At 36.4% G+C, this 12,947-nt stretch overlaps 1 protein-coding gene across 3 annotated transcripts in view; it reads right to left on the bottom strand.

The window, feature by feature from the left end:
* The window catches only part of tank (EI24 domain-containing protein tank), a 43,501-nt gene extending 38,851 nt beyond the window's left edge, over positions 1 to 4,650 (bottom strand). Inside the window, exon 1 of one of the 3 annotated variants that reach the window (XM_089106462.1) lies at positions 4,600 to 4,650. In XM_089106462.1, coding sequence (XP_088962588.1) covers positions 4,600 to 4,629 — 30 coding nt within the window. In that variant the 5' untranslated portion in view covers positions 4,630 to 4,650. Of the gene's footprint in view, positions 1 to 4,464 lie in introns of all 3 variants that reach the window. The other 2 variants (XM_089106463.1, XM_089106464.1) reach the window with 2 other exon arrangements.
* Positions 4,651 to 12,947: the final 8,297 nt, after the last annotated feature.

Here is a 12,947-nt window from a genome sequence, read left to right as displayed (position 1 = left end):
AGCAGTTGATAAAAGGCCCTCCATCACACTATTGACTGCCCCCTAGACAATATGCTGCCTATGCCCATGCTCCTCCCTCCTTCAGCATCCCATCTACTGATCATTCCTTCCCCCACCTTTTGTCCCTATAAGATCTCGTCCCCCCAGGGAAGTGGCTGAGAAGGTTCCAAAACTAACCCCAGCTCCCTTTAACACCATGCACTACAGTAAAAGCTTAGTGCCAAGCTTTCTGAAATATTACAATGATCTCTAGTGTTTTTATTGTTTAGTTTATTTTATCCTGACAAAGTTTTATCAGACAATTTTATTCTCAATCTCAAGTGTTTTTATCCTTTAGTTTATTTACCCAGACAAAGTTTTATCAGACAACTTTATTTTGCTAATTATGACTAAGAGACATCATATTTGGGCTTTGCCCACAAGAGCTATGTCTTGTTTTTGAATTAAATTTATTTGAATTTGAAGTAAGTAAGTAAGTAGTATTTTCTTTTTCTATTTATACAAAGTACTTCAATATATTTAAAAAAAAATATACATAGTGTATTTATCAATAAGAAAATCCTATTGTAGAGGTTGTGATGGCTTCATTTAAGTAGAAGATCAAAAGTCTCACAGAACTTCCATCCATATAAACAATAATATTCCTTTTCATCCAACCAAAATTCTTTAGTAGTAACATTAACAAGGACTTTTTATCAAAATTACTATTCATTGCCAATTTTTTAATTATTTTCAAATTTTATCCAAAGTTGAAATTGAAAATTTTAACATAGGATGGTACTAATACACGTACAATTATCGATTTACACATTTCAAAAGCTATTGACCAGGCATTTAAGGGGCAGGTCCCTCAAATTATATCTTGGTTAGACCTAGGTTTTATCTGGAAAACAATCAGAGACTAAATGAAAGAAGAGCTTTTTAAATAAAAGTAAGGAACAAATTTGAACCTATCTGAAAAGATTATTCTTCATATGAAGCAGGCTGTCTCCTCCTTAGATCCTTATGCTTTACTGTGAAGTTTGGCTTTTTTTTAAAAATTTTAAACAAAATTTGCAATTGGAGAGATAGGATTTTTCAAAGCACTAAATATACTTTTGTTTAATGAGCAAGGTGTTGAAAAGGGGAAGGCCCCCCTTACATACAAAGTATTTTGTATTTGTTTCAAGTTTTAAAATTGCTCCTTACTTTAGTTGAAAACCCTTTTCTATTTGTTTAATTAAATGTCATAAAACTGTAAAGTTTCATGAATCAAGCACTTTTGGTAACGCAGAAAAAATGATCAATATTTGAATGATCTCTGTTTGGATTTTGATGAGTAATCAAACAATTCATGGTAATGAACTGTAAGTATGGAGCAACCATGCTCAATAGGAACTAAAATTCTAAAAAAACTGAATTCTAATACCAATTGATATATCAGAAGAATTGACTTATTATGCTGATTCCAAATATAAAAAGTTTCATTAAGTCTAGTTTGACACATCAAAAGCTACAAGCTTAGGAAAATTTGTCAAATTTTCTAAAAAAAGGGGGAAAGACCCCCTCAAAGTCACAGAATTTTAATGAAAATCACAACATCATGTTCAGCATATCAAAGAACCCCAATGTAGAGGTTTCAAGCTCATATCTGCAAAAATGTGGAATTTTGTAATTTTTGCCAGAAGAAAGATCACAGATGCATGTTTATTTGTTTTTTTTTTCCCAAGGGTGATTGTATCAACCCAGTGGGCCTATACCATCGAGAGAGGGCTCATTCTAATGGAAATGAAAAATTCTAGTGCCCTTTTTCAGTGACCAAAAGAATTGGAGGGAAACTAGGTCCCCTCTCATGCCACCTTTTTCCAAAATCGTCTGATCAAAATTTTTAGATAGCTGTTTTTCTTCAGCATAGTTGAAAGGCCCATTAACTTATTCTTTAGACATAAAATGACCCCCTACAGCCCCTGGGGAAAGGTTTTTAAGTTATAAAATTTACCCATTGTTTTATTTGTTATTGGGAATATGCATACAGGAATTTTCTGCTGGGAGGATTTTACACGGGGAGAATTTTCCACGGAGAGGGAATTTTCTAGGGGAGTGAACTTTTCAGGGGAAATTTTAGACTCGGTGAATTTTCCAGAATTACTATACCAAATTTCTTTTTAAGTCTTGCTTTTTCTTTACCGATTCAATTTTAGGTTTGGAGATGTTAAAGGTAGCTGTTTAGGGTAACTTTTTCACGGATTGAATTGTCTAGAGGATATTTCTGTGGGAAGGAGGATTTTTCCATGGAGGGGGATCCAAGTATCCTGGTGTCATTAAAAAAAACAATCAGAAATTAAATTTAAAAAAACAAGTTTTTTTCCAACTGAGAGTAAGGACCAACATTAAAACTTAAAACAGACAGAAATTATTACATATATAAGGAGGGTTTCCCCCTCCTCAACACCTTGCTCTTTATGCTAAAGTTTAAATCTTTTTCCAAATTTTTTAAAAACAGCTCATGAAATACAAGGTTTGTTTAATTAGAACAATAAGTAATTTTTTTTTAAAAGTGCTGAAAAACTGTAGCTTGATGAGTGAGATATTGAGGAGGGGGCAACCCCCCTCATATACGTAGTAATTTCCGTTCGTTTCAAGTTTTAATATTGCTTATGACTTTCGTTTGAAAAGACTTTTTTTTATTTAATGATGATTAAGCGACACAAAATTCCCTAAAAGTAATGAAAAAAGTATGTCAATTAAAGTAAAAGTATATAAAAATAAAAAAAGTAATTAATTAAAAAACAATCGCACAAAAGAATAGCCTACTTGCAAAAACTAAGATATAAACTCCCAGCACTCAGGTCTGTTGATCAATACTGACACATTGTATGGATATTTTTTAACAATAGTGACAGTTTTGAACTTGGTTATCAAACACCAAAATATTTAATGCCCTTAGACTCAATTGTTTATAAAAAGTAACACATTATCAAAGTAGTTTGTTCAAAGTAAAACATTAAAACTAAGATTAAGAAAACCAAAAAACATTTTTAATTCATTAATTTAATTTTAATTTTGAATACCAAAAACCACTATATTTGACACCTTTATACTTCATAACAGTAAAAAATTAAAAGTTTTTCAAAGCAACAACTAGATAAATACAATCACTCCTGGAAAAATAAATAAATGATAATAAAACACATAAATTGTATCTGTTCAGGGGGGTACAAAAATCCAAATATTCCATGCATTCCATTCAGGGAAAACATTTCTGATTAGAATGGCTTCATACACCAGCTCATGGGTACTCTTGCAATGCAAGCAAAATTTATGGGGGGGGGGGTACACAAAGAAACATCAAAAAATGCATACAAAATTTGTTTAATACCATTTTTGTTATGTTTCTGTGAGTCAACAAAACATTTTGGGAGGGGTTCAAACCCCACTAACCCTCCCCCCCCTTTGGGTATAGCCTTGCTAATAACTGCACTAATTAATAATAAAAAAATATATATATTTAGAATCACCATAAAAAGCTGATTCTTTGATTGAATGTTATCAATAGTTAGGCTCTTACACTTTAGTTATAGGGTCAAAATCTATTGGCAGGCAGTCAACAATGGGCAACACACATTTTTTCTATAGTTTGTCCATATTCTGTTTTTTTTTCTTTTTCTTTTTTGGTTTCCTTATAATTACTCTATAGTCCCAAATTTCCAGGGGGGGCATGGCCCTCCTTGCCCCCCTCCCTTATGGCGCCCATGCCCCTGGGGAATCTCTATAGAGGCCACAATTGGACCATAGCTCTTTGTACTTGTTTCTTTTCTTTCAGTGACCTTAATGTTAAAAATTTTCTTAGAGCTTATAGATCCTTGATTAACTTGTATTCATTATATAGATATTAAAACCTTGACATATGTCAAGAATATCAATTTCAATCCAGAATATGGCTGTCAAATATTGAACTTAATGTTTTGTTAAAATTTTTAACATCAAAGAGTTAATGTCAAAGTTTAGAGTACCAAATATCCTGCTTCTTTTTAAATATTTCTGTTTCCAAAAAATATTGATATATATTTTAGAGGATACATATTCTAAAATAAGGGAAAAAGGCATCATCTTTAAGGGTCTGTAAATTGCTTAAAATTGATTTTGCAATGGAAACAAATGTCATATTTGGATTTGGGATGAAATTCTGATCCAAGAGGTAGGCTTGGTTGTTCCTTACCTATCTGAATACTCTGTTAATATAAATATTTTTTTTTTATAGTAGGCTTATAGCCTACTTGAAAGGCTATTTAGAGTAGCTGTCAATCAGTGTAGCAAGTTGGAAAAAAAGAACTCTATTCATTATTTTGCATGCCAATTAAATTTCATTTGCTGACTGCTAATTAATATTTAATATGGAATCACTAGAACAAAGACTGCTGAAAAAGAGCATGAAAATTGGGAAACAGTGTTTGATTAAACCTAAACATTATGATAGGCTGCCACCCTATTTGGAACCATACTTGCTCCTCCCCCATCCAATAGCTTGAAAAAAAATATAGGATTTGGCTTTGAGGAGTTACAGCTTTATTTACTGAACGTCAATATGTGTCTTAGATTTCAAACAGCGTTTATGATCACCGTAATCGCAGAATTGAGCAATGAAACCATGTTTTTGAAATTTGAAATGTAGCAAAGTGCTTGCCTTCACTAACAGTTTTGGTCGGAAAGCCTAGAATGCCGAAAAATGTAAGACCTGACTAATAGCAATTAGTCAGTCTTGCTGGTTCAGTACAGAACTTAGCTAAAATGCAAAACAGCTATGAAACGGAAATAATAAAATAGTTTCAAAATTCCAGGGTGGCGCTCCTCCTGTCCCTGCCCCACCAGAATAGGTGCAACTATTAAGGACTTTCCTACTCTAGACCCTGGATATTCCTTACCTCCCCCACGGGCTCCAAGCAAAATTTTTAGATAGCAAGTTTGCTCCAGTTTGTCAAAACCAATATGTATTGAAGATAACAGGACCCACACAGCCACAGGGGCTAGGGCTTAAACTGCAAAAATTGTCATCTTTTCACAGATGGTATTTATAGGTAAAATATCGTCGGCATGTTTGATCTTGAATGTCCGATCGTCTTACAACTTTCAGAGATCTTTTTTGTGACCCAAAGGGGACATCACACTTTGATTAGAGGGGAGAGGTGCTAGGTGGCCAGTAAATAGACCAAATAAAAGTTGTACCTGATTGGTTTCACACTTACCCCTGTAAGTCCCTTTGCTACGAGACTATAATGTACAAAATCTTTTGCTGGGTAAACGGGCCCCTAAAAAAATGGTCAAGGAAAAAATTTCTGATCGGCTTGGAACTTATATCCCTGGTACCTTTAGACAAGGGAATCAACATGTATAGGAAAATATTGGATAAAACACATTTGTTCACTCTATAATGGGTAAAAAGTTAAAAACACGACACTGGGCTTTAAAATCCCTATAGACCGTGTTGTTCTCCGTTTCATCGCCTTTCAGCAACGAAGTGCAATGGAGCTTTTGGAGCCGGCCATCCTGCACTTTCGCACACCTGTCCTGTTTACCTTCCCCAGAGTTCTCCTGGTACCCATTTAGAACTGACTTGACTCCGGCTGAGGCTATAGAGTGACACCATTGACTCCCATTCCAGATAAAATAGGCAGTAACCAGGACTCAGACCCTTGTCCTTATGGACAATCTTAAATCAGCAAACCCCCTTGGCAAGGGGCTTCCGAAGGTTGGGCCGAAGTGCACGGTTTTTTGTGGTTGAGGTTTTCAATTTCCATTACATTGCCATGAAAATGTAGAAAATTGCATGGATGGAAATTGCAAGAAAATATCGAAAAAACCGTGAGACAGTTAAAGAGTTCAACAGGGGAAGGGGAGAAGGCTTCTGCCCAAAGCGTTTGCACACCTCTCTAATTTCAATACAACGCTTCTACCGCTACTGCTAGTACTACTAATAACTCATTGCAGTACCAGGCTGCCTGGGGCCAGCGAACCTGGACACGCTCTTGCTCCAGCCCAACCTATTTGCCTCTTTTGCCTCATTTGCCCCAGCTTCTTTTTAACGCCTTTCTCTCCCTTCATGAGGTTCAAACCTTATTTGAGTTCTTTCTTATGACCTCTTCTCGGTTCCGTTTTGGGACGACCTTCTTTTTTTTTGGTCTGATATGGGCAGCCGAAATATACAATCTTTGGTAACCATGGATCTTCATCTAAAGAATGCTGCTTCAATGCCTGTCTATTCATAGAACAGACACAGACACAGTATGAAAAGACAATAAGTTGCTTAAAGACCCAAAAAAATGTTAATTGCAAAAATATTTGTATTTATTTTAACAAGGGATTACAACAATTCACTCTTTTTCACTCTTTTTCAAGAAGACATAGATGTGGCGGAGAAATTTCCAACTTGCTTGAGCATCAAAATAAAAAAGAATTCTGGTATGAAATAACAGAAATATGAATATGCAATATGAAAAGACATCAGATTGTCTGAAATTGTTTGCGGTTAGAGGACAAGCGACAATGAGAATCCATATGTAGAAGCCTGTCGTGTGTCGGCTCCCGGTACTATGTATGTGTGTATGTGTATGTGAGTATATATATATATATATATATATATATATATATATATATATATATATATATATATATATATATATATATATATATGGATCGTTAAACGAAAGTGGGATTTTGGAATGTATTTTAGTGAGCAAGGTTAGGGGCTGAAGTTGTGTAAGGTAGGCAGTGATTTGTAATTGTGATGGTAGTATGGGATGAGGTGTGAGCTAAAACGACTAGTAGTGTGCAGTAGTTTACCATTGTATGGAGGGGGGAGGGAGTGGAAGTGGGTACTTCGGAGTACCTTCCCGGGACATGCCTCGGCATGTGGATCCATCCCTGAGGGTTTCATTTTCCTAACCCAGCCTCTTTCCGGGATGGCCAGGGGTAACTAAAGTAGAATTTTACCTTAATTTCTTATAGTGTACAAGCACTGTTGTTGTTTTTATTTTTAGTATTATGAGTTCCGTCTATTTTTCTGTAGTGTATTGTTACAATCTGGTAGTCGAAATATTTTAAATGAGATAGTTGAATTTTAAGCCGTTTTGTGGCTATTATAAGTGTGTCTTGAAGTCGCCTTACCAGCACCTCTTTCTTGGAAGCTTTTGTGCTTACGAAAATCTAAGCAGCTCAAACAGTAGTGACAATGAATCTAAGGCATACTTTTTACTATTGTAATTTAGTAAACTTATCTTTCTGATTCTCTATAACCACTTCTCTGGGCAATACATAAATCCTACCACATTATAACAATTATCTTACTATTATTTAACTATTATTTACTATTATTATTTAACTATTATTGCTGTAAAACTATTATTTTACTGAATATTTTAGTTGCTTCGCTTCATTTTTGTGTTAGTTTTTATTTCATGATGAGATAGAATTATGATTGAATGTAGGTTGATTCATTCTTAACGGACATAACAAAATACTGAAACTTTGGATTTTGTTCAAAATCCAGCTAGTTTTGGGAATTAATAAGATTCGATCTCGCAATGAGCAGATGTTTGGTAACCATACAAACCGAATTCTGGCCCAAGCCTGTGTTGAAAAATGTAGAATAAGTTTTAGGAGACCTGTCAGTTTATCTGGCCTCCCCCAGGCCATTCAGCGTGTCCCCAGGTGGCGATAGGGGAACGATCTACAGATATGTAGGGTACCTCCGTAGGAGGCACGGACCAAGGGGGGACCTTGTCCCTGGGGGTCCATAATAGAATCTGGGGCACCCTTGCCCGGGGTCAAATACAGGCGGAGGAGGAAGAAGGCCCCTCAAATGTACACTCAAAAGGGCCCACTGGTTTGTCCACAAGTCCCATGAGTTGCAAGCCTTCTCCCAGTAATGGGTTAAATTGCATGGTGATGCAGAACACCATCGCGGGAGGATTCTCTATAGGAGGACAACTGTGGCAGGGCGTAAGATCCATATCTATGGACAACGGCCTCTGCAAAGGCCTGCCTTGATCCTGTTCGGGGTACCTGCAAGACTGGGGACCTTGCGGTCAACTCTATTCATACTTGAGGAGTGGCACCCCTCAAGGAAATTATAGCCTAGTAAACGACACAGCATTCGCACGGGATTCTGACTAATGGACAATTCTTCTGGGCCTGGTTTGTTTTGTTGGGCGTCTTCTGGCTGAAAAACCTCTCCTTCGCTAATCTATCTACTATGGGTTGCCTCCCCATAGTAGTATAATATTAGCAGGCATGAATATATAATGAATTTGAGGTAATAGGCTTGAGACTGTTTGTGCAGGATTTTGACTTTTGGTGATAGAAAATCATCGCCAAGTGCTAAAAACCATGTTGTAACAAAGATGGGACAAGGATTGCACAAAGCCTCCATTCAGGGAGGTTCCAGGGACTTCTTGCTGTCCGGTTCTAAGCCGGCTTAAGCACTTTGGTGTAGACTTGAGAAGATATGCGATCCCCGTCCTGCACTGGTATCCGGGATCATTGTTTTTCTTGAGGCGAAAATAATTTTAAAGATTTAAAGAACATGAAAATTGGAACTTGGAATGTCACGACATTAAAAAATTTCTATCGTATCGATATTTTGACTGACGAATTCAGACGATTCGAACTGGATTTATTAGGAATTTCAGATACTTATATCTCAGGGTTAGGAAGCATGAAATTAGGTGATATAGAATTTGCTTACTCAGGCAGGAAGGATGGTGTGCATAGACAGGGAATAGGGCTCATGATGAAAAAGGATGCTGGTAAGTCTTGTTTAGGCTGGGAAGATATTAATAATATAATAATAATTACTCATTTTATGACTAGAAAGTTCTGGGCATCAGTTATAGTAGTATACGCCAATGCAGAACCGACTGACGGAAATACTAGTGACTCAGATGAATTTTACTTACAGTTACAGGAGCAAATAGACAAGGTCCCAGGTAGAAATATGATGTTATTATTGGGATATTTTAACGTCCAGGTTGGTAGAAATAGGGATAGATGGTATCCCAGCCTAGGTAAATTTGGTTAAGGAAAAAAAAACAGTAACGGATAAAGACTTTTGCAATTTTGTAGGTATAACAAATTATTTATAACAATCGCAGTGTTTGGTCATAAAATGGCTCATAAGTCAACACGGCTTTAGCATAATAATAATACATTAGACCTTATTTATTTCATTATTATGATCCAAGGGCAGACATTATCAGTACTAAATGTTGGTACATGTATGAAGGCCGTTATTAAAATTAAAAGTAAAGATCACCATCTAGTAGTGTCAAGGGTTAATTTAAAGCTGAAATATCGGAAGGGTAACTTCCTACCGGGAAGTTATGATATTAGAAGGCTCCAGATTAAAAATTTGGGAGAAACTTTCCAGGAATAGTTGAACACTAAATTAGACAATTCAAAATTCTATAATGTGGAAGATGGTTGGAATAATTGTGGAAAAATAATTTGTGAAATTGCTAATGGTGTCTTAGGGAAGAAAGCTAGAACTGCAGCTAAAAATATTACTGAAAAAGCTTTATTTTTAATAGAAAGGAGAAAGGACTTCTACAAGAATTATCTGAGTGATAAATCGTATGAAAACAAAAGAAATGTAAAGAAAGTGGAGAAAGCATTAAAATATGAACCAAGGAGGTGTGAAGTGGAGGCCATGGATAAAATTGCCGAGGATCTGGAAGATCCAGCTAGACGGCATAATAGTAAAATTTTGTACTGGCACGTTAACAAATTGAGAGGGAGTAGTCAATCCGGACTTGTCCCAGTTTAAGATAGGAATGGGGTCGCAATTAGCGATAATGAAAAACCTAAAGAGAGATGGGCCGAATATTTTGAGAACTTGCTTAACCGAGATAGAGTTGCAGGAAAAAATATAGAGTAAAATGAAAAAGTTTGTGATACCTTGGATATGAAGGAAGATTTGTTTTGTGAGGAGGAATTAGCAACAGTACTAAAAGAATTAAAGAATAATAAAGCTCCAGGTGCTGATAGGGTGGTAAATGAGTTTCTTAAATATGGTGGCTCTGAGGTTAGAAATAAGCTATTGAAGATTATGAATATGATTTTTGAAAAACAGGAAGTACCTACCGGTTTTAATACAACCTTAATTAAACTACTGTATCAGAAAGGGGATAAGTGTGAGTGTGGTAATTATCGAGGCATTAGTCTGGTCTCTATAGGTAAAAAATTGCTTTGTAATATTATACTTTTTAGACTTAAAGATGCCATAGACACTGTTTTAAGAGAAGAGCAGTGCAGTTAGAGAAATGGTAAAAGATGTGTCAGTAAGTCAACCAAATTTTCACTCTTAGGATATAAATTGAAAAGTGCCTGAGTTTCCAAACACATTTGGTCCTCAGTTTTATAGATTATGAGGAAGCGTTCAATTCTGTTGATAGAAGAGCTTTAGTAAAGGTTTTATCCTTGTATGGTTGACCAGACAAATACAGTAAATTGAATAGTGCTATGTATCAGAATAACACAGGTGTGGTTAAGGTTGGAAATGAGGTTAGCAGCTGTTTTGTATTAAATCAGGAGTTAAGCAGGGTTGTGTCCTGTCCCCCTTTATATGGATCATTTTGATGGACTTTGTTTTAAGGAACATAGGAAAAGTAATGGGAGACCACGAAATCAAATGGGGAGGAAAAAGTCCCCAGGACTTAGATTATGCTGATGATTTAAGCATCTTAGATGAAAGTGTAAGCAAAATGAATGAAGTTTTAGAGGTTTTGCGAGTTCAGTGTGCTAGAATTTGTTTGAAAATTAATGTTAAGAAGACTAAGTCACTAAGGTTAGGAGTAAGTGAAGATGAAAAGGTGACGTTGGGTAATGAAAAGATTGATCAGGTGGACAGCTTCAATTACCTTGGTAGCATTATTATTTGAAAAAAACTACGTTTTCTAAAGAGTTAAAGAGGCTGAGTTAAAAGGTCGAACCTTAAAACGTACAGGGATTAGGAGGCACAGTTGGGGGGCTACCGCCCCCCAAACCCACCACTTTCGCAGCCTTTAAATATAAAAAAAATTTCTTTAAACTGAAAGTAAGGAGCGATATTAAAACTTAAAACGAACAGAAATTATTCCGTATATGAAAGAGGCTGTGCCCTCCTCAACGCCTCGCTCTTTACGCTAAAGTTTGACTTTCTCACAACTCTTTTTTAAACAATAAAAACTTTAGCCTAAAGAGTGAGGCGTTGAGGAGGGCACAGCCTCTTTCATATACGGAATAATTTCTGTTCGTTTTAAGTTTTAATATCGCTCCTTACTTTCAGTTTAAAGAAAATTTTTTATATTTAAAGGCTGCGAAAGTGGGGGTTTTGGGGGCGGTAGCCCCCAACTGTGCCTCCTAATCCCTGTACGTTTTAAGGTTCGACCTTTTAACTCAGCCTCTTTAACTCTTTAGAAAACGTAGTTTTTTTCAAATAATTTCTGCATTTTTTTGTACAGTTTATTACTTTTTTTTGCTTGACTAACTGTTAGCTGTTCGTGTCTGTATTTAATGTTGGGGGGCGGCCACCCCCAAAACCCCCCGCTCTTGAATATTCTTGTGTTAAGGCTTTTAATTCCTGAATACTCAAATCACGTCGTACAGGGTGCCTCCTAATCCCTGTACGTTTTAAGGTTCGAACGTGTGAATCAGCCTCTTTAACAGCCCCCCAACTGTGCCTCCTAATCCCTGTACGTTTTAAGGGTCGACCTTGTAACTCAGCCTCTTTAACTCTTTAGAAAACGTAATTTTTTTCAAATAATTTAAAAAAGAAACTGAATTTCTTTTTAAAGTTAAAATTCAGTATATAAAAAATTTGCTCTGATGGTGAATCGAACCCGAGTTTCCCGCCTGACAGTCTGGAGTATCAACCGCTCGACTATACAGACACAATAGTAATTGTTTTTTAGTAAATTAAAGCTATTTTCGACGCAAGCAAATTCCCAAAAAACTTGATATTTGGTTTTTGGAAAACAGGGAAGGAGTGATCAGATTGAGCTGAAATTTCGAGGATAAGCTCCCAGGCCCCATGAAAGCTTATCCTCTAAATTTCAGCCCGATCAAACAACGTTAAAGGGGGGTTGTGGTGGGAAAAATTAACATGGGCTAATATAGGAAAACGAGGTTTTTCGTAAATGTAAATTCGGGGGATAATTTTTTCGGTCTGAAAATATCAAAAGGCCCTAACAGGCCGAATTCTGCTTCGAATGAGTCCTCATTCAACCGGATTCGTTGCCAACTGTGGCCTGTAGGCGTGGCTAAGAAAAAAAAAGAAATGATGATGAATTTTAAGTGGCTATATTTGGTTTTTGGAAAACAGGGAAGGAGGAATTGGAGTAAGCTGAAATTTTAAGGATACGCTCCCAAGCCATAGGAACGCCTAACCTCTAAATGTCAGCACAATCGGACATTATTAAAGGGGGGCTGTTGTTGGAGGGTCCAAACTTCCAGCCCAGTTTACCCCAGGAAGATAAAGTCCGAGGAGGAAGAAATTTTGCAAGTTTCTTAGTTTGAGCTTGGGCTACAAAATGCAATTGCCGCCGTCTCTCTGCGACCTCTAGGACCTGAAATCACTTAACATTGTGGTGGGTCGCCTCTTTATAGAGGCACAAGTGTGCCTCCTTGATCACAACTAAAGAAAAGTTCTTGTGTTAGTCTAGCCTAAACTTAGCTTCAAGACTATTGTCTTCTCAAAGTGTTCTCTCTGGGAGCTTTGTCTTCAGGATTTGCAGTCAGAATTCTGTCCACACTGACATGTTATCCCTGTACGTTTTAAGGGTTGACCTTGTAACTCAGCCTCTTTAACTCTTTAGAAAACGTAGTATTTTTCAAATAAGACACATAAACAGGTTAGACATGCTTTGTTATGAAAATTGACGCGCAGATATTTCCATAACAAAGCATGTCTAACCTGTTTATGTGTATTATTTGAAAAA

The sequence above is a fragment of the Artemia sp. Qi Xiang Cuo genome, chromosome 20 (genome assembly GCF_049724085.1).
Source record: "Artemia sp. Qi Xiang Cuo chromosome 20, ASM4972408v1, whole genome shotgun sequence".
In the NCBI taxonomy this organism is placed as follows: Eukaryota; Metazoa; Arthropoda; class Branchiopoda; order Anostraca; family Artemiidae; genus Artemia; species Artemia sp. Qi Xiang Cuo.
The sequence above is the reverse complement of the archived record's forward strand: the minus strand, read 5'-3'. Positions and strand labels throughout refer to the sequence as shown.